Below are 19,569 nucleotides of genomic sequence, written 5' to 3'. Positions count from 1 at the left end.
TCTTCATGCATTGGCACTTCTATAGTGCTTTTAGCACCTTTTCTGGTGCTACTAAATGGTGTTTACCATATTAGGATACAACATTCACAATCTCCGTACAATCATTAAACAATGTAACATTTCAAATGTCTTTATTCACAAAAATACCTGCAGTCTATTCTTATCATACAATCAATTCATCCTAACGTAACTTTGCAGCTCAGTTCTTTATCAGTTTGTTCACAATTAACTTTAATCATATTACTATTCGTCATCACGTTTTTAGGCGTGTACCCTGCGTCCACCCACGTCTCTAGCACGTCTGTGCTCGGTAACATAGTTCGCAGTGTGTTCCTAATGTAAATGTATGCCTGTGGGGAATATTTGTAAATACTAAGTGCAAAGTTCTTCAAATCATCCGTATGCCTAGTGGGCATAGCTAAAACTAAACCGTTCTTATCCTCTTTAATTTTGTCTTGTAAAGTTAGTAGTATCCGTGACTTTTTCTTCCGTTTCTGATTGAGTATGTTCTTTTTAGTTTCTATGATTTGCTTTAGTCTTTGTAGTCTTTTGTTTTGTCTGTTATGTATTCTCATGTTGTATTTGAGTTTGTCTCGGAGGCCGACGGCTTGCCGCTGCATCTTCTGGACCTCCGTGAAGAGTCGAAGGAGCTCGACATTGTCATGTCCGTTGGTTGGCTTGGAGTGTGATATGTTGTTGAATTTGGGTTTGTGTTCGTCCTGGGAGTCTCTGTCTTCGTCTTGGGAGTCCATTTCGTAGTCATCTTCATTGTCTAGCGTTTCTTCATCTATGTACTCCACCTAAATCAAAAATAGCATATTATTTTCGGAAGACAATTTGCTAAAACTTTTGAACTTACATCAAGAGCCATGTTTAATTAAATTGGCACCTCCACAGTCCACACTTTGTCACATCAAAGTTAGTGCACTATTAGCTTAGATGAACTAGTCCTCAGTGGAACACCTGACTTTTAGAATAGTAGGGGCAGTAGCTTATATGACAGAGATGCTAGAACATAACAGAAGGCACTCTATGACTATAACGGCCCAGCCACGACATTGGTCTAAGCGCGGCAGCGGCGAGCGGCAGCCATACGTGCGAATGAAAAGTCCCATCGCTGTGTCTCGCTTCAATGTATGGCCGCCGCTCGCCGCTGTCGCGCTTAGACCAATGTCGTGGCTGAGCCGTAAGCTTTCCACGCTTCTTGACCAAAATAATAAATTGGGAAAAATGACCTCAAGAACATGATGAGGGAGCTTCTGTGATGGCACCGCTTTGCTGTTCAGCACCATGTCATCGTTGGCATTGCAGTGGAAGCAGTCCACCGAGAAGTGCTGGATGCAGATGTACGAGAAGTCGGTGGGCGTCCAGTTGTTCCGGCCTGTTAGGTCTGTCCAGACTTGTCGGAGTTGAGGGTCTTCTGGAAACCTGTAATATAAGATTTATTTAAAGAGTCCCTTAGTTTAGATCTAGAATGGTAAGTGTAATATTGCCCCAATTTTCACCTATCAATGTCTTAGGACCATTACACATTAGGTTATGATAAAAGGTTGGGCTATGGGTATTTGCTTAACAATGGCGCAATAGGGATCTGTCCCTCCCTTCCTAGAAAAAAAGCCTTTTGAACGAATTACCCTTTCCAAAATACTAATAAATAATAGACATCCTAGGTGCAGGCATTTGGGCACAGAATATATAATAGTACAAGTACAGAAGGCCCACTGCTTTGATGTTCACGAAATGCCGCCTTTTTAAATACCTACAAAATTCTTACAAAGAAACGAGCCGCACGTGCGCGGCGCCCGGCGATAGGGTTACCAATGGATTCAAACGAATTAATACTCACATAAAATGTTATACTATTATATTCAAGTCTCGGGTACTTTCTACGTATATATACTGTATTTATATATTTTTGTTCAAGTTCCAACATCACAAGCCTTATTGAACTTTTCCGTGGGAGTTAATCAGTAGTAGATCTGTGTAAGAATGTCCTATGGTATTTATTTTATTGAATATGTCTATTTAACTAAATATTATTAGCATTCCACACGCGAACATCGCTAGCAAAAACCTCGCGACGTAAAGTAACAATAGAAAGTGCGAACGTTCATTCCGTGAGAACGCCCGCCACCCCTGAGTAGGCCGCGAACTCGCGGCCGCCAGGATGTACTTGTAGCGCGGTGATAGAATCGCGGAGTGAGCCGCCCCTGATTTGGGTAACAAATTAATATATATTTAGACAGTTTTACTCTGCAAGTTTTTTGATTTAGCCTAAGGTTGACTGGTACAGAATGCCTTCATTGCACAACCGCTCAAAGAAAAAGAGTGTATTGTGTTTAGCTTTGATGTTTGAATGTATGTGTGTTTCTTTATTCCACCATAAGTTCAGAATGCCTTAACCGATTTGAACAAGTGAGGTATCGTTAGAATCCTCACATCATCCCAACTAACATAGGCTATGTGACGTCGTGAATAAATATCTTGCAAACTAATTGAGTGGGGTATGATTATTTTCATCTTTTCAGTTCTTTTTAAAACTGCAGTCGTGTTTTTTAATTTTTTAATTATTTTATTACATCTTTCACTTGTATAAGTCATGTGATCATGTTTAAATGAAAAAAAAAATTCAAAGTCTACAAAGGTTGAATTGTTTTACCTGAAAAAAGACTCATCATTCATGTTCTTAGAGTCATCACAGCCGAGGACTGCACAGGTTTTGGTGATCTCCGTGTCGGCCTCCGCACTCTGCTTCACCTCAGGGGCCACCATGGCTATAAACAAAAACATGAATGATTTATCTATTTTATATAAAACAACAGACCAGGGTCCTTAGAGAATAAGACACCTCAAAAAAAGATTTTCCATGGCTTAGCCCCAAAATAGTACTGTTTTCAGTTTCATCTAAATTCAGATGGACTAATCTGAGTACATTTTGTGTAGTAAATGATAAGTACACCCATATTTATAATGTAGTAAGTGTTGCAACTGTACCATGCCAAATTTTTGTCTACCATGCTGCCAAGTATGCAAAGACTTGTCATGTTTTCTATGTAAAATCATTTTGTCTAACTAGCTTTATGCTAAATAAACTTTTACTAAATGGAGGAGTCGTCTGCGCCACTACTTAACTAATGAGGCAGCTTTACACAGTAAAATACCCACATTACATAAACAATGTATTTCTTACACCTAGGTGATACAACTTTGTTTGTTTATTTTAGTACATACCGATAGGCGTAGATTTTCCTTTATTTTCATTGAATTCATTGACAGTATCCTTCATTTTAGCAATTGCTTGGGCAAAACTCATCACTCTCTTTAATAATCAAACTATCTGTAAAACAAATTGCATAAATAATAATTAATGATTACTCGCTTATATTCATTTTAAACAATATTTATAGCGTGTGTACTTTTCAATATTATAATAGGATAAATATAATTCGCTTTCTTTCACATTCTATGATATTAATGAGTCCTTACCTTGTTAGGTCCATAAACCGTTCGCAGCGCCAACACTGTCATAGGTTACTTGTTTGATACCACTTAAAAACTCCTTTTAGTAGCACTACATGCGCGAAACGAATGATAATAAAATAACGAAGTATAAGAAAAACACGAATAACATATATTTCACATAATATTTCTATTATTTCACATAAAATATTACGTGCAACACAAACAGCGCGAAGCCGAGCTGTAGCCGCCGTATTTTTTTTAATCAACGTCAGTGACCATAGACCACATAGACTGTTTTATTCATGTTTTTTTTCTTCTACTCAAACTTATCTATCCAGTAGCGCCAATTGACAGTTCGTCTATTTTCATTCTAGCTGGATGAGCCATAGAAAAAAAAAGTCATTTGATGTGATACGTAATTTTTGACGGAACCTTTGTTGGTAACAATTTTATGTTATTTATAAAAGTGCATCTAAAATGGTTGATCCAATATTCGACTACCAGTTCAGGCTTATCCTAATCGGAGACAGTACAGTGGGCAAGAGTTCGTTGCTGAAATATTTCACAGATGGAAAGTTCGCAGAGGTACCATCCGTTTATTGTTTTTGTGTTGTTCTAGTCAATTTTAGTGGATTGATATGTTAATTACGCATTAATTTCCAGTTGTCGGACCCGACGGTGGGGGTAGATTTCTTCGCTAGAATAATAGACGTGCAAGACGGAACGAGAATTAAATTGCAGCTATGGGACACTGCTGGTCAGGAAAGATTTAGATCTATAACGAAGTCGTATTATAGAAACTCAGTCGGTGCGCTGCTAGTGTACGACGTATGTAACAGATCAAGTTTCGAGCACATACCGCTGTGGATGATGGAGGCCAAGAGGCACATAGAGCCGCACAGGCCAGTGTTTGCCTTAGTGGGGTGTAAAATCGACCTTGTAGGAACAGACAACAAGAACGGTGCTAGAAGGGAAGTGTCTTGTGAAGAAGCCAGAATGTTTGCTGAGGAAAATGGTATGTGGATATATCTATTTAATTCTAACTTATTATGTTTAGCTTTTTAAATGATTACAGTTTAGTGGATTTTCAACTTTTTGTCATAATATTATTTTTGCCTGGTTCAACCTTACTACTGCCCCTAAGTATCTGAAAATAAAAAGTTTAGTTTAGCCATTGCTTGACTCTTCCTAGACCATGCGGTTAACTTAGTTAGGTTCTGCTGTATTGAATAGAAAATATTGCTTGTGCCAAAAATGCTAAATGTTTACAAAAATATGTTCAGTGTCCTTATCTTACTCAGACAAAGGGTTAAAGACACAGGATGATGCAATGATGGTATCCATGCTGCTATGTCCTTTGTTCTTCATTTTTTTTTTTAAGTTTGAAGGTGGACATTTGACCATGATGACATTGTAACTGAGTGGGTCTTCATAGTTAAGCTCTGAACTACATTAAACCCATTTTCAGGTCTTCACCATGTAGAGACATCAGCAAAGTCAGGCACAAATGTAGAAGAAGCCTTCGTACTTGTGGCGCAAGAAGTGTACAACCGCATCCAGACAGGAGAATACAAGGTGGAGGATGGCTGGGACGGAATCAAGACGGGATTCAACCGGCCCAACGGGATGGACTTCAACCTCCTCGAGGCCGAAACCGTCCAGTCAACTTGCTGTTAGAATGTAAATATTAGGGTGTCCCTGGTTTTATGATTTTTTTTATTGTGCTACTTTTCTACATTTCTGCTATTTCCACACAGTCTCAAATACAATTTCAAGTCACAACAATACAATTTCAACTTAAAGAAGTTTAACTGTGTGATTCTCCCGTACAACTCTTGGAAACTAAACACATTTTCCAAAGAAACCACATAGGCATATTTCTTCAAGTTAGGCATGGTTCCTGCTACAGGAATTACTAATATATTCTAGAGCAGATTGGGGAACCTAATTTTGAAGAGGGTATACATTAATATTTGAAATCGTAAAATAAGGGAGACCATAGTAAATATTGACGGTAGCATAGCTCATGTAACGCATAAGCATAATTTTATAACATTCAATTAATTAAGGTTTAGAGCGAAGTTATTTATAGTGCACTACATTGTAATGCATTTGTGGCCACTTAGTCGTTGATCTGCAATACTCAAATTGAATTGGTTATTTTATCCCATAGCCTCCTAGGCTCACAATCTACATAATATGTATAGTATTAATTGGGCATTGGAGTTTTTATCACTGGTAAGATGTCAGCGAGATATGAAGTCGACATTAGACGTAAATCAAGCCCATATTCAAACTACAATTTTGCTACAAGCGGCGTAGTTTAAGCGTCACAAAATCGGCTTCATCTAAATCTACCAATATTCTGAGGCCTAGTAATAAACGCAATGTTTTTTTTGTTGTGATTCCAATAGTTGTATTTTTCATTTGTTTCATATTTGAACAAAATAAAATCATTTTAATTTTTTTTTACACTTTCGCCAACTTTTTTTTTCGTTTAGTTGGGCCTTAGGAGGTTAGATAAAAGTGGTGTTGGTCTCAAATTTGTACGCCATAAAGCCTAAACCGAGAACCAAAGAAAAAAATGTTGTTAACTTGATCTTTTGTTGAATTTTGAAGTCAGTACTAATACTAACATTCTAATAATTATAATTTTACATTTTACGTAAGTCAAATTTAATATACCTGAATATATTGTACCTGGAACATTGTAATTTTAATGTTAACGATGCATAAATAAATTAAGGAAAAGTAAAATGATAAATATTCATCACAAGTCGTATAAATATTTATTACGCCACCAGAACAGAATAATCACAATGTTAGAAGCCCTGGGAACATTTACCTATTATATACTATGTAGTTATTTAAAGGAAAAAGTTGAATAAAGAGCCAGTTACATTATTTTCTCAATAGCTCATGAGTTTTTTTTTTTATTATTGAGAATAATGAAAATCGTCTTCAATCTGTTTTGAATTTTCTAAAAATAACTAAGTGGCTCTTTCATGCCACTTTTTCTCTATTTCACACAACTTGACATTGTCATATTGCTTGTAATACATGTCAAACTGATTTCAGGGTCACATTACCTAACACTTAAGTATTTAACCCGTTAAACAACACGCCTCTCGTGCGCGGCGCGTCATTTTGAACCTTAACTAAAGCCCCTAAAGGTACAAAAGTTGATATTGCGCTGCAACCGCGCGCGTGATCTACGATCTACGTCTTTGACGATGTAAGGGTTAACAAACTGGCAGCTGAATTGCATGAAAAGCCATATTTTTTAACACTGGATTGTGTGAGAAAATAATTTGAGCTTGTCTGTTCCATATATGACCTCAATTAGAATTACATGCGGGGGAGGATAGTAAAATACGTTTATTTAATCGATTATTTTTTATTACAGAAACTTCCTAAAATATCCTGTATCTCAGATTGTATACCCAACTGCAAAAGTCAAGTTCATACCCACTTGAATAAATTAAGTGGGTTAGCATTTAGAATACACATTTGGTTTCATGAGAATAAGCCGTCATCCACACACAGGCGACGCAGGTCGTAAGACGGAACGGACGGAGTGTAATTTAAAAAACGTATCCTCACCCTCAGTACATTTTGTATAGGAAGAACGTAAGGGACCGGCCACACTTAAGAGACGCATGTCCTGAGGTGCGGAACGGACGTCCGCGCCACGCCGCCTGAATGTAATTCAAAAAACGTCGGCGGCGGCGTGGCGCGCGCCGCGCCGCCTGGGGGCGCGTCTTACGTCCTTCCTATACAAAATGTACTGAGGAGACGTTTTTTGAATTACATTCAGGCGGCGTAGCGGAGACGTCCGTTGCGCGCCCCGAGACACGCGACGCTTAAGTGGGAACGCTGGCTTAGGTAGCGTTCTGATGTGGCCGGTCCCTAAGACGCGCCCCAAGCGACGCGTCTTATGAGGCGCGCACCGCGTCGCTTGGGACGTGCGTGCCTGTGTGTGGATAACGGCTAATGTTACCGGATCATACAATCTATCACATATACCTAATTGATGACGCACTACGCATACTTGTGATAATGAGTATAATGACACTACAGTCAAAGAATCAAGTGCAGTAGGTCTGTCATTCAAAAGGTTGCATGTATGCGATGCGGGTACAACAATCTTCCTTCGACAATTTACTGCAAGGTACAGCGAGGCAAATCTCGACTGGGGGGCAATAACTTGACTGTACTTAAAACAGAATATTTAATATTTATACCGTGCACGAAATAAAGCACCGGATAATTATAAGAAAAACATGGCTACGAGTTATTTTTTAAATCCAATATTCTATTTAATAAGTCGGGTAGAAAATGTAGAAATATATAAAGTAACTCAGTTGACCGTGGCGTCACTCAATTCGATTTCATATTAATTCCATATTAGCAAGACGTTAAAATTCGTTTTGACAGTTCTTAAAAAGAAGCTGATTTGACTAGGAGGCAAGTAGCCTATTGTAACTGATCCACTTTCTCCATTATTACACTATGATGTTGAGTTCTACATGTATCCACTGAACACGCCTACCGTATATGTATAACCGGTGGACACTCTATTTAATGCAAACATTGTAATACACGGAAAAAATGGACCAGTTACATTTGTCCCGCTATACCTTATGTAAATTGTGATGTAAATGCGCCATATTTCCTCTCTGCAGGTAATAATAGAAAGGAAACAAAACAATAAAGCTAACTGGTAAACACTAGTAATCGTAATAGACATTCTTGGGCACATTCCAAAATTGCTAATGATATCATTAGTTTAGTCATTTCTTGTTACATAGTTGTGTTGTTTACCCATTGTAATTGCACGGCGACGAAGGGGTTAACATTTCTCTCTTACCTACAGTAGGAGTGGGAGGTAAGAATATAGAATAGATTACAAGTAGCGGCACGTAAGTTTAGCGCTGACCGCTTTTGCGCAGTAGTCATCAAAAACAGGTCTCTCAGGGGATTACAGGGGGCGAAGGGCGTATATACGTCCCCATGCGCAGTCAAGCTAGGAACATACTACGCGGACGTCCGCGGTCGAGCGACCGCGACCGCGACCGATCAGTGTGCCACGGTCTTCGGGACGTGGCTTCGGCTGACCAAAACATCCAGCGAGCCAGATTTCGATCGGACGTCCATGCGCTCAAGGCCACGTCCACGACCGTCGACTGATAGTTTGCACCGTTAAGTGTATATTCATTGTCCAGATCCGCGTCCGCGTAGTATGTTCCTAGCTTTATCCCCTCCACATTTCACTCAGCGCTAAACTTACGTGCCGCTACTTGTACCTATACTGTAAGTACTGTAACGTAGTAGGTAATAAGATACTAGGTATTTACTATTGTTAATCATTTGCAAAATGGCACAGCATTTGTATAATGTGAAAGGCAAACGAACAGACGGATCACCTGATGATAAGCACAAAGCACACTATCGTCGCGTATGGACGCACGAGACTCCAAAGAAGTCGCAAATACGTTGCTGGGTTTTAAGATGGGGGCATGGTGAAAGCGAAAATCCGTAACCTCTGCCTACCCCTATGGAAAACAGGCGTCTGTACCTATATAGTAATATGCTATGCGAGGCAGTGGAAAAGCGGCTCGTAGAATGATTATTATTATTTCACTCTACAAATAACTGCCTCGTGATCAGTAGAAATTTACAAAACCATGATGAGATCACAGAAGATTCACTCCCATACTTACGTTGGTCAAGGTCATAAGTGGGCGGAAATAGGGCTGTGCAAGTCTAACTTAAACGGTTAATTTATTTCCTCCCACTCATTCTTTTACGGTGGGACAGGGACAAATTACTTGAGTAAATAGACTAAAGTGATGATTATAATTCTTAATCTTATTAGCAATCATATTGCACCTTCTAATACGATGACTGATTTTTTCTACCCAAATTCTACTCAAAATTGTGAAATACGAGTATCGTTCTTTCCCGCCATCGCGCTTTGGCCCCGTTTTTGGACAACCGATGTAAACTTAGGGCGCGAGTACACGATACCACAATGCGATTAATGCTTAAAATATAACAATATTTATTCATAAAAGTGGACTGATTTGTAACTAGAACAAAAGAAGCCCACAAGATCGCATAAAACCAAGGTGATCCACTATATTATGTTATGTCGTCAGGCATGTTTGTGGCCTTAGATATTTTTGTCGCGATTTCCGCTTTGCTCAGACAAAGAAACGAATTCTAACTGCCAATATTGATGTGCAATTTTACCAAGTTTTAGGATAATTCTTATTTTATTTATTTATCATCAACAACATTGCACCACGCTGATGGTTCACCATAAGTAAGGTTCATTAGAGTAATTTCGAAAGTCTCATAAAAATTACCATTATATCCATCATAACTATACCTAAGTAAGTATCAAGATTCCCATTTCTAAATTACCATAATGCACCTTACCTATTGTCTGGAAAAGGGTTAAAATATCATACAATGAGATTGAAACCATGATAAGCATATCGGCAATAATATTATTGTTTTGACTTGCAATTTTTATCCTAACACCTGTTATTTTAACTTTTTGTCAACAAAACATTGACCGCTTGGACAATATAATGAAGTTAACTAAAGTAAAAACAAAATTATTACACAAATGGTGAGAGATATAAGTTATTGAAATAACCTTTGAATTTTATAAACAACGAGCTCCTTGACCAAGAGTGCCTAATGGAGTTGCAGGCGTCTACTTATAGGCTACGCTGACTGCTTACGACGGGCCGTATGCTTGTTTGCTACTGACGTCGTATTAAAAAAAGGTCCCACCAATGTTTGTAATTTGCAAATACGTTTTTACAAATGTACAAACTATTTTTGGGAGATAACTATTGACCTCTGTGAGTGGGCCAAGGTTCGACGCCGCGCCGTACCCAAATACAAGTTTTGTCATTCATTGAACTAGGCCATGTGATGTTACATACTTGGCTTAAATGTGATTCGTATTAATATTGGTAGGTATCAAAACATATACTGGAGGTGTGATGTAGTTCTTATTTGGTTTGTATAAGGTCTATTTTCCCCGATTTATGTGAAGTTTCTATATATCTATTACTAAATGGGTTAGTAGTTACTGTAGTTAGGGATAACATTTTTTTATTGTTCCAAAATAAATCGCGATAACGAAATAACTCTTCGTACACTCCGTCTGTTGGTTGACCCTTGCGTAGCTTTTCGAGAGACCTAGCTATAGTAGGTAAGGAGTTGTATTATTGTAGCAACTCTACGAGTAGTGCTTAAAATTACAGAAGTGAAGTAATATCCATTCGGTTTCAATTCAACGCGCATTGGAGTAACGGATGCCTGCAGGATATGGATACCGCTTATAATGTCGCTTCTGCCTGGTACGATTTATGGTAGGTAGTGAATATTAGGTATTAATTATACGCACGCACCCATGCTCTGTCGCACTCACCACTGCACCACGCTTTAACCCTTCTCAATGACATACTGGCCAGCGACAGCAAACTGGATATGTTTCACAGCACGGAGCCGCAATTCCTTGCGATCAGCGCCCGTCACTTGGAGTCTATAACTACTCCAAGTTCGATCCACGTGTGAGTACCTACTATATTATGTACTCTATGTTCCGCCACACTATTTTATATAAGTGTACCAGGATTATTCATGTTTATACCCTCCTGTACGATTGACATGTTTAGCTAGGCTGTTAATGTTAATTTAAGGAATAAAGAAATAAAGAAATATACTTTAATGGACCCGTTGAATGTATTATTAATTTAATGAATGTTTGAGACAACAATGCCAATGGAACCTATTGTTGGTCCATATTGCTTTTGTTTACACGCATAATTATATATTAGCACCATTCTAAATGTTTGTTGGATACCTTTACAGTTTTCCTATTTCTACAACCTCTGACTGTTCTAATACATATGCTGAGACATACCCAGTTTGTCAGTAAAAAAATCATCGGTAAAATTAAAGTTTCTATGGAATGGGAGCTTAACTCTTTGCACTTACTTTTTTAATTTGCCACCTTGTATTTACAAATTGGATGTGTGAGAGCATATTTGCATTTAATATTGATAAAGATGAAATAGGAGCAGGTTTGTATACTCTGTCAAACAAGTCTGTCAGTAAATAAGAACAAAGAAAACTATATGCATCCTTTTCTTTAGGGTGCTAGAGAAAAGGATACCTATAGTTTTCTTTGTTCTTATTTACTGACAGGCTTGTTTGACAGAGTATATTTGTGCGTACAAGATTTAATATTTTAAATGTAATCACGACTTAATATATTTCAATATTGGCAACACATGTGACAGATGTCACTGTCTAATTTGACACTGCAGGCAGACTGAGGGAGTGTTTGTCGTTGTAGTTTACAGTTTATTATGTTATTTGTTAAATATAAGGCTATACAACAAATTAAGACGTAGAATAAGTACGCTAGATTGTATTTAGCTTTAAAACATGTCGTCTAGTCGCTCCAAAACCTCTATCCTGGACAAACCTCTCAGTAAAGGGAAAGGGGAAGTTTCACTTGCCCTGTACGCGCTTCTATTCTCCGAAATTGTCCAGTACTGCCAGAATCGTTCACATTCTATACATGAACTTCAGAATAAGTAAGTGTTGACATTCGATAATTTGATTCATAAAAGTATTTCAGAGGTTTTACCGACAACAACATGGCTTGTCATCTTCTTGTTTCTAGTCCTCAGAAATAGGTCCACGGGACTTTCGATTGATCCATGGAACATGGCGGATCGTTCTCCAAATATGTATTTTTTATTTTTGCATTCTGCTTTTTAATGTATAAGTTTGATAGAATATTATGCAGTAAATAGCCTACGCAAAGGGTGCAGTTGATGAAGAATTCGTTTGGACATGCGAATATCCAATTCTACGGACATCACTCGGCAGTTCGTGGTCCCGGCCGCCATCATGCTTTGTACTGCTGCTCCAGCTATCCTCCAGTGCAACGTGAAGGCCTAATGACTTACATGCACACATCGGTGATTTTTATATCTATGTAATAGACTTGTTATTGGCAAAGGCCCACGAGGCTGCCATATTGAATAAATGAAATAGGTCCACTAGTTTTCAGTTTTTTAATATGGGACACTATTAGTGATCCCAAAAAGTCAACCTTGTTGTTTTTCATAGGAGATAAACTTTATTGCTAGAGGGCCTGCAGGCCATTGTGCTAATTACCTTTTATTGAACAAAGTTACTACATAGAAATGCAAGTTTTAGTAATAAAATGCATGCACAAGAAGAAAAATCAGATGTTTTGCTTACTGTAATATAGTTATTTTAACTGGTTTGTTGTAGGTTATCGGAAATAGGTCAAGATGTGGGTGCTCGGCTATTGGACTTGTACTTTGTGCGGGAGCGCGGCGGCAAGCGAGAGATCAAGCTGCTGAACATGCTGCTCTTTGTCAAGTCAACTCTCTGGAAGGTACAGCTACATTCAGGATAATTAGTTATATCTTGTGGTTATGAGCTAGAATAACATTAATCAATTTATATTGTTTCTGACATTAGAAACTCAGCTTGCACTTTCAACATAAAAAATATGTAACAATTATTTTCTTCTAAATTTTCTGCGTTTTAGAAGTTTGAAAACATGTCCGCTGGGTTTGGGAAAAAAAAAGACTTAAGTTATCTCTAAAGCGCCATCTCAAAAGGAAATGTATAGTTTCTCTGATAGTTCCATGATTCTGAGATAGAGCCATGCGGCTTAGCAGAAAATATGCTTGTTAGCCACTGAGATAAAAAAAACCAACATAAGCAACCCATAATCTCCGCTAGCATTTGAAACACTGTTTTGAAAATTAATGAATGATCATTCATTACATTAATAATTACCATTCCAGGTGCTGTTTGGCAAGGAAGCTGACAAGTTAGAACATGCCAATGATGACGAAAGAACTTACTACATCATTGAGAAAGATGCGCTGGTAAGTGACCACTTAATAGGCTACTTGCCTCCTAGTCAAATCAGCTTCTTTTTAAGAACTGTCGAAACGAATTTGAATGACTTGCTAATATAAAATATTTTTCATCACACCCGCACTTTAAATGTGCTATTGCACTCAGGCGGAGCGTGAGTTATAGAAAAATCGTTCTCCCAAGGGAATAATGAAATTTCTTGTACCGTACTTAACTTTTGTACATCTATTTACATATTTTTTACATTGCGAGTGTGATGAAAAACATTGTGTGTAACTCGGGGAGTATGAATACTACTAACTCGAGTCTTTAAATCGCTCCGGCAAGCCATCGCGATTTAACTTACTCTTGTTTTAGTGTAATATTCTACTTCCTCCCCTTGTTGCACAATGTTATGTCATTTTCCATCCTTTCCTCTTACACATACACCCCTCATAATGCAATTAACGGTATCCATACTAATATTATAAATGGGAAAGTGTGTGTGTCTGTTTGTTTGTCCGTCTTTCACAGCAAAACGTAGCGACGAAGTGACGTGATTTTTTAAGTGGAGATATTTGAAGGGATGGTGAGTAACATAGGGTACTTTTGTCTCTTTCTAACGCGAGCGAACACCAAATACTAGTACCAAATAAAACTTTAATACAAATGTATAACTTGCTAAAATACTCAACGTAAACTTTACATAATTGTGCATTGGAGTTGGTAAACTCATATAGGTATATAGTCTAGGTACAGTCAACCAATTGGAACCCTAGGCCACTCTAGAACCATATCAAAATGACAAGCAGTAAGAGATGTCTTACAATCTGTTTTGTAACGTCACTATGACATAGTTCTACAGTGGCCTAGGGTTCCAATTGGTTGACTGTACTACCAACCACCTACCAATATAGTTCCTTTCCCATTAAAAAGAGCTTCTCTCTCTTTATTATTTATATTAAGTAATAACAATTATTATTATGTAATAACAATTTAAAGTTTTTTTTTTTTTAGTTAATACTAGAAATTAATTATTGACGTGTAAAATACAATTTTTTACCAATAAACGCTATCTATCTATCTATTTACCTCCCTATACCTGTAAACAGGTAGAAGTATATAGGAACAAGTATCTAGGTACGCCAAACACACTGAAAGAGGTATTTAGCAACCTGAAAACACTGCTAGGATTCGTAGAGGAGCTAGGGTGGTTGGAGTAGTGCTACCCCGTCTATTTCACGCAAAATAGGCACAATGGATGTCGACTTGCGGAAAATGCCCAATAAAACTAACTAACTTAACCTCCCTATACCTTCTTGCAGGTGAACAAGTTCATCAGCGTGCCGAAGGACAAGGGCTCGCTGAACTGCGCCACCTTCAACGCGGGCATCATCGAGGCCGTGCTCACCAGGAGTGGCTTCGTAAGTGTCCGCCATCACAGCTCGCTAGGGCTCCTGGGGAATTCATGGGATACGTACTCGTCCGACCAAAAGCGATACCTAAGCGATGTGCTATCGGCGATAGAAAGGAACAAGTTATTTGCAAAAAAATATTTTTTGGCACAATCTTTCATCGCCGACTGTACCTTTCTTTCAACAGTCATCTACTGCTCTCTGAGACGTTTCTAAAAACCCCTTACTCGATGGGGATACGACGTTTCATAACGAGTTCCTATGACCACCTTTCTGCTCCATGACCAGATCAGCTCCACGATACCATAATATTGCATTGTCACGTGATTTACATATGTGTGCAAAATTTCAGCTCAATCGGAAACCGGGAAGTGGGTCAAATTTAGCTTCTACGTTTTGACGCACACTAACATAAAGCAAGTTGAATAAAAGCTTGTAAATTTTTTTGAAAAAACCCCCGACCGCGACATAGTAGACCGATATTCATGAAACATAGCTAAGAACACTCCCGACTAACTCAGCTTTCAGACAAAAAAAAATTAAAACCGGCCAAGAGCGTGTCGGGCCACGCTCAGTGTAGGGTTCCGTAGTTTTCCGTATTTTTTCTCAAAAACTACTAAACCTATCAAGTTCAAAATAATTTTCCTAGAAAGTCTTTATAAAGTTCTACTTTTGTGATTTTTTTCATATTTTTTAAACATATGGTTCAAAAGTTAGAGGGGGGGGGGACGCACTTTTTTTCCTTTAGGAGCGATTATTTCTGAAAATATGAATATTATCAAAAAACGATATTAGTAAACCCTTATTCATTTTTAAATACCTATCCAACAATATATCACACGTTGGGGTTGAAATGAAAAAAAAATATCAGTCCCCACTTTGTAGGGGGGGTACCCTAATAAAACATATTTTTTCATTTTTTATTTTTGCACTTTTTTGGCGTTATTGATATACATATTAGTACCAAATTTCAGCTTTCTAATAGTGCTAACGGTTACTGAGATTATCCGCGGACGGACGGACGGACAGACAGACATGGCGAAACTATAAGGGTTCCTAGTTGACTACGGAACCCTAAAAACTAAATCGGTTCATCCGTCCGGGAGCTACGATGCCACAGACAGACAGACACACACACAGACAGACACGTCAAACTTATGACACCCCGTCGTTTTTGCGTCGGGGGTTAAAAAGAGACGCGATGATAGCGCGCGAGCGAGTTATAGTCCGTCGCCGAGCGATGACGCGATGATGACCGTTGAAAGTTTTTGCCGCGCAAGCACATTGCCGACGTACCTTATGGTTATGGTTATGGTTATGGGCTCCGGTTTCCGCACTTAGCCTCAAAGATAGAGGCCAATGGCCGACGTACCTTTTTAAATTAAATTAAATTAATGGATCCAAACTGTCGTCAGATGAATGCCGGTTAACATTATTCATAACTAGCTTTTGCTTAGGCTTTGCTCGCGTTAGAAAGAGACAAAAAGTAGCTATGTCACTCTCCATCCCTTCAACTACCTCCACTTAAAAAATCACGTCAATTCGTTGCTCAGTTTAGCCGTGAAAGACGTACAAACAAACAGACACACACACTTTCCTCTTTATAATATTAGTATGGATTATGTTCTCGTTTGTTGCAGCCCGCAAAGGTGACGGCCCACTGGCACAAAGGCACCACCTACATGGTGAAGTTTGAAGACTCCGTCATCACGCGCGACAAGTCGCTGGACGACCGATAACTTAATAAGATATTAAATTAATATTCATTTAAACTCGTTTTCAGTTAAGTAAATGCTCAGAATTCTTGGTTTACGCATTTATGGTAAAAATAAATCGTTATATACTTAAGTATCATCTTTATTCGTATAGAAAGAGAATATTCATGAATGAGGATTGGCGAGAAATGGAAATGCGACCTAAATCCTGTGATTTGTCGTTTGGTCTGTACCATAGACAATATTCCAAGCAAGGCTGCACTTTAATTGCTGACGCCAAAAGACCTGTGGCCCGCCCAATGTTAAGGTTCAAAGATTCCTGTACAAGGAATATGCAATCTTTTAGTATAAACCTAGACAGTTAGGAGACACGCGCTAGCATGAGACCTGAAATGGCGCCGTGACTTATCCGACGGGGTGATGGAGCACGACAAAGCCTGGCTCGACAACCTTAAGCAGAAAAGGCTCCATTCCTGAGCTCCTCCTGCTCTTGACTCGCGTTTCACCTGTGACAGATGTGGCAAAATGTGTCGGGCTGCCATCGGACTACTAAGCCACCAAAGACGATGTACCGGCACCACACAAAATCACAGCAACAATCATCTGCTAGGATGTCGTGGCCAATGATGATAACTTCATCCATTCTGCTTTAAATTTGAAAATATAATATGATCTGAAATATAATCAATCTTTTAGCAGAATGAATTTACCCAGTTTTGAAGTTATGCAACACATTTTATTCAGCAACTATCTGGCAAACTGGCATACAGAAACTATAGTCGGTCTAACAAGTTTGTCACTAGAAAAGGCGCGAAATTCATATTGTCTATGGAACGAAAAAGTTTCGCGCCTATATTTTTTAAATTTGCCGCTTTTTTCTAGTGACGGAGTTCACTGTATACTGGCATACAGAAATTATTTCAATTTATGTATCCTATCCCTATACCGGATCTTGCCGCACCGGTAGTCCCTCTCGAGGCTCTCCCGCAGGTTCCAGCACAGGTACCCGAAGCCCACCATGGGCCCCACGATGGCCAGCAGCCCGAACAGCGACGTTCGAGGAGACGCCACGAAGTACTCGTACTGACAGGTCTTTAGGGACATGAAGTGCTGGATGCCTTTGTCAAACTGAAACAGATCATACTCCTAGTGTTGTGTTCCTGCTGCTGAGTAAGGTTGCAGTCTTAATTAGCTAACGAACGATCGCACCGCACCGCGACCTTGAATTTTTTTTCACGTGAAAGCGCGAAAAAAGTAACTCTCACTCTCACATGTTTGTTAGCAACTTTAGGGCTGGCAATGTGCATACAGTAGGTATTTCTGCTTACCATCTGTTGAGCCGTATGCTTGTTTGCCACAGTTGTAGTATAAATAAATCACTTACATAATACTTGGAAACACTATTATTTTAGCCTACTTATGTATATCATAGCAAACCAAAAATTGTCAATGGAAGAAGACTTAAAATTTGTGTGGCATCTGCAATATTAATCTAGTGTATATAAAAGAGATGTCCCTCTCGCATGCTGAAGGTACAATTTGTTAGGTACGTCACCACCACATCATAATATAGACAGTGTTTGTTTCAGTAAAGGAGAGGTTACATTGTTAACTTAAAGTCTAGCTACTCTAGACAGTAATATGGCCAAAACTTCTTCCTACTAGTGCTTAGCGTTCTCTGAAAGACTGGAGGCGTCAGCTTCCACTCACCACATAGCCAGCCTCCGCAGCATGCTTGTACGGATCACTCCTTTGTTTCAAAAACTCTTCTCTCATGCATTTCCTCCGTCTTATCTGTTCTTGAATAATTTTACACTCCAGTGCTGAGAATCCATATCCATCAGACATTATTCCAAAATTATTGGGAAGGAAAAAGAAATGTTGATAGTAGATGAGAGATGACAGTGAAATTGATTGACATTGACAGCAGAAAATTGTTTAGAGAAAGTTTTGATAGAATTCTGTACTTTGCTTTTGAATTTTAGTCAATAATCTGAGATTCTCAAACTTTAAGTAGCAAATATTGAGCTAAATAATAATAAATAAATAAATATTATAGGACATTCTTACACAGATTGACTGAGTCCCACGGTAAGCTCAAGAAGGCTTGTGTTGTGGGTACTCAGACAACGATATATATAATATACAAATACTTATATACATAGAAAACATCCATGACTCAGGAACAAATATCTGTGCTCATCACACAAATAAATGCCCTTACCGGGATTCGAACCCGGGACCGCGGCGTAGCAGGCAGGCTAAAAAAGTTACAAAGGAGATCTTTCCCACTTATGTGAAAATAGACTGATAATTAATTTCAAATTAACATACTATTGGGAAACAAACTACTTAACATTAATAAAACTAAACATGTAAATACACAGATTTGTACACTATATTATAATTGCTATTTAATTTACAATGATTAAATTATGTGAACTTGAAGAGCCTGTCCCTGTACACGAGTTCCCCGCTCCTGATCTTCTGCTCGCGCGTGTTGCGGTCGTTCCACACCAGGTATCCGAACGCGAACATCGGGATCACAATAGCGCAGATACCAAACAGACTTGTTCGGCGGTTAGGTTGGAAATTGTCGTACTGGGTTACTTTCATTGACATAAACTTCTGGATAGCTGGGTCAAACTGAAATATAAAACCACAAAGTGTATTATTTACTTTTATTTTTATAGACGGGCCCAATAACAACAAATTACGTAATGAATACATACCACATAACCAGCCTCTGAGGCATGTTTGAAGGGATTGGTCCTTTGCATTAAGAACTGCTTCCTCAACTCAGCCCGCCTAGCGGCCTGCTGTTTAACGAGGTTTAACTCCTTCTCGGATATGCCGTAATCGGCCATTTGTAAGAATAATATTTAGAACACTGGCTGAAGATGAGGACTCGTTTCGTTCGATTTGACAATTCCTAAATTGACAGTGACAGTTGTAAATATGAATGAAATTATCTGTGCTTATTGTCTAAGATTTTTATTAAAAATATATATTTATTTTAGACTAAAATATTTGAATTTTAA

General features: G+C 38.5%; 5 protein-coding genes across 7 annotated transcripts; 2 read left to right on the top strand and 3 right to left on the bottom strand.

Annotated features, from left to right (window-relative positions):
• Positions 1-114: 114 nt before the first annotated feature.
• LOC125229323 (THAP domain-containing protein 1-like) lies at positions 115-3,705 on the bottom strand. 2 transcript variants are annotated; one of them, XM_048134132.1, is made up of 5 exons: positions 3,487-3,705; positions 3,232-3,337; positions 2,660-2,774; positions 1,236-1,428; positions 115-800 (listed from the first exon to the last, which is right to left on the bottom strand). In XM_048134132.1, exons 2-5 carry the CDS (start codon positions 3,311-3,313, stop codon positions 177-179), a joined length of 1,014 nt encoding a protein of 337 aa, XP_047990089.1. In that variant the 5' UTR covers positions 3,314-3,337; positions 3,487-3,705; the 3' UTR covers positions 115-176. The 2 variants fall into 2 exon arrangements, with proteins under 2 accessions (XP_047990089.1, XP_047990090.1); XM_048134133.1 differs by lacking the exon at positions 3,232-3,337.
• Positions 3,706-3,851: 146 nt separating this feature from the next.
• Positions 3,852-6,219, top strand: LOC125229745 (ras-related protein Rab-39B). Its single transcript, XM_048134676.1, has 3 exons — positions 3,852-4,047; positions 4,126-4,477; positions 4,931-6,219. The coding sequence occupies exons 1-3, from the start codon at positions 3,940-3,942 to the stop codon at positions 5,137-5,139; spliced, it is 669 nt and encodes a 222-aa protein (XP_047990633.1). The 5' UTR covers positions 3,852-3,939; the 3' UTR covers positions 5,140-6,219.
• A 5,587-nt stretch (positions 6,220-11,806) lies between these two features.
• LOC125229483 (trafficking protein particle complex subunit 5) lies at positions 11,807-16,661 on the top strand. 2 transcript variants are annotated; one of them, XM_048134332.1, is made up of 5 exons: positions 11,807-12,089; positions 12,799-12,925; positions 13,344-13,427; positions 14,724-14,822; positions 16,454-16,661. In XM_048134332.1, the coding sequence occupies exons 1-5, from the start codon at positions 11,938-11,940 to the stop codon at positions 16,550-16,552; spliced, it is 561 nt and encodes a 186-aa protein (XP_047990289.1). In that variant the 5' UTR covers positions 11,807-11,937; the 3' UTR covers positions 16,553-16,661. The 2 variants fall into 2 exon arrangements, with proteins under 2 accessions (XP_047990289.1, XP_047990288.1); XM_048134331.1 differs by lacking the exon at positions 11,807-12,089 and adding an exon at positions 12,168-12,496.
• A 151-nt stretch (positions 16,662-16,812) lies between these two features.
• On the bottom strand, positions 16,813-18,547 carry LOC125229485. The gene is made up of 2 exons (XM_048134334.1): positions 18,239-18,547; positions 16,813-17,656 (listed from the first exon to the last, which is right to left on the bottom strand). Exons 1-2 carry the CDS (start codon positions 18,374-18,376, stop codon positions 17,444-17,446), a joined length of 351 nt encoding a protein of 116 aa, XP_047990291.1. The 5' UTR covers positions 18,377-18,547; the 3' UTR covers positions 16,813-17,443.
• Positions 18,548-18,904: 357 nt separating this feature from the next.
• LOC125229487 (NADH dehydrogenase [ubiquinone] 1 beta subcomplex subunit 4) lies at positions 18,905-19,467 on the bottom strand. Its single transcript, XM_048134335.1, has 2 exons — positions 19,261-19,467; positions 18,905-19,174 (listed from the first exon to the last, which is right to left on the bottom strand). The coding sequence occupies exons 1-2, from the start codon at positions 19,393-19,395 to the stop codon at positions 18,962-18,964; spliced, it is 348 nt and encodes a 115-aa protein (XP_047990292.1). The 5' UTR covers positions 19,396-19,467; the 3' UTR covers positions 18,905-18,961.
• Between the last annotated feature and the right edge of the window lie 102 nt (positions 19,468-19,569).

Source organism: Leguminivora glycinivorella, chromosome 9 (genome assembly GCF_023078275.1).
Source record: "Leguminivora glycinivorella isolate SPB_JAAS2020 chromosome 9, LegGlyc_1.1, whole genome shotgun sequence".
Taxonomy (NCBI): Eukaryota; Metazoa; Arthropoda; class Insecta; order Lepidoptera; family Tortricidae; genus Leguminivora; species Leguminivora glycinivorella.
This window is presented reverse-complemented; position numbering and strand designations above follow the sequence as displayed.

What these genes read in the sequence shown, in the direction of transcription:
- LOC125229323 (XM_048134132.1), bottom strand. Translation starts at nt 3,313, where the DNA reads ATGAGTTTTGCCCAAGCAATTGCTAAAATGAAGGATACTGTCAATGAA. An exon ending in AGGAAAATCTACGCCTATCG is followed by an intron (nt 2,775 to 3,231) that starts GTATGTACTAAA and finishes TTTTGTTTATAG; the next exon opens with CCATGGTGGCCCCTGAGGTG. An exon ending in AATGATGAGTCTTTTTTCAG is followed by an intron (nt 1,429 to 2,659) that starts GTAAAACAATTC and finishes CTTATATTACAG; the next exon opens with GTTTCCAGAAGACCCTCAAC.
- LOC125229745 (XM_048134676.1), top strand. Translation starts at nt 3,940, where the DNA reads ATGGTTGATCCAATATTCGACTACCAGTTCAGGCTTATCCTAATCGGA. An exon ending in CAGATGGAAAGTTCGCAGAG is followed by an intron (nt 4,048 to 4,125) that starts GTACCATCCGTT and finishes ATTAATTTCCAG; the next exon opens with TTGTCGGACCCGACGGTGGG. An exon ending in AATGTTTGCTGAGGAAAATG is followed by an intron (nt 4,478 to 4,930) that starts GTATGTGGATAT and finishes ACCCATTTTCAG; the next exon opens with GTCTTCACCATGTAGAGACA.
- LOC125229483 (XM_048134331.1), top strand. Translation starts at nt 12,333, where the DNA reads ATGAAGAATTCGTTTGGACATGCGAATATCCAATTCTACGGACATCAC. An exon ending in TCAAGTCAACTCTCTGGAAG is followed by an intron (nt 12,926 to 13,343) that starts GTACAGCTACAT and finishes TTACCATTCCAG; the next exon opens with GTGCTGTTTGGCAAGGAAGC. An exon ending in TGCTCACCAGGAGTGGCTTC is followed by an intron (nt 14,823 to 16,453) that starts GTAAGTGTCCGC and finishes CGTTTGTTGCAG; the next exon opens with CCCGCAAAGGTGACGGCCCA.
- LOC125229485 (XM_048134334.1), bottom strand. Translation starts at nt 18,376, where the DNA reads ATGTCTGATGGATATGGATTCTCAGCACTGGAGTGTAAAATTATTCAA. An exon ending in CTGCGGAGGCTGGCTATGTG is followed by an intron (nt 17,657 to 18,238) that starts GTGAGTGGAAGC and finishes GATCTGTTTCAG; the next exon opens with TTTGACAAAGGCATCCAGCA.
- LOC125229487 (XM_048134335.1), bottom strand. Translation starts at nt 19,395, where the DNA reads ATGGCCGATTACGGCATATCCGAGAAGGAGTTAAACCTCGTTAAACAG. An exon ending in CCTCAGAGGCTGGTTATGTG is followed by an intron (nt 19,175 to 19,260) that starts GTATGTATTCAT and finishes TTTATATTTCAG; the next exon opens with TTTGACCCAGCTATCCAGAA.